This window comes from Bison bison, unplaced genomic scaffold, assembly GCF_000754665.1.
Source record: "Bison bison bison isolate TAMUID 2011002044 unplaced genomic scaffold, Bison_UMD1.0 scf7180017864036, whole genome shotgun sequence".
Classification (NCBI taxonomy): Eukaryota; Metazoa; Chordata; class Mammalia; order Artiodactyla; family Bovidae; genus Bison; species Bison bison.
Window position 1 is genome coordinate 6291551 of NW_011494608.1, and position 400 is coordinate 6291950.

General features: G+C 68.2%; 1 protein-coding gene across 1 annotated transcript in view; it reads left to right on the plus strand.

The window, feature by feature from the left end:
• Positions 1 to 400, plus strand: part of DENND3 (DENN/MADD domain containing 3) — a 44689-nt gene that overhangs the window by 35786 nt on the left and 8503 nt on the right. The window contains exon 20 of the mRNA XM_010834810.1: positions 1 to 70. This exon is cut by the window's left edge and continues 13 nt beyond it. Coding sequence (XP_010833112.1) covers positions 1 to 70 — 70 coding nt within the window. The remainder of the gene's footprint in view (positions 71 to 400) is intronic.

Consider the following 400-nt stretch of genomic DNA (forward strand, 5'->3'; position numbering starts at 1 on the left):
ACAAGCAGCTCACCGACCACCGCTCCAGCGTCACGGGCCTGGCTGTGCAGGACGGGGTGCAGGCGCCCAGGTGCGGCGGGCTTTACTGGGTGGGGCGCTGCCTGGCTCGTGGGTGGGTCGGGGTCCCAGACGGCAGGGTCCTGGTGGCCGTGGGTGACGGCTGGCAGGGCCCGGGCTGGGCAGGTGGAGCGAAGCAGGTCTGGCAGGCGAGCCAGGGGACATCCTTGTGTGGCTCTGGTTGTGGGTACAGAGAAGTGATCTGAAGACATGGTCAGAGAAGATGCCCTCCGGGGTGAGCATGGTGGGCACACAGCGGGCCCCTGGCCTCCCGGCCCGTTCCCTGGCTCTGGGCTTGGCCTGCTGTCCTTGGCCTGTGGAGGCATCACCAAAGTCCTCCGTT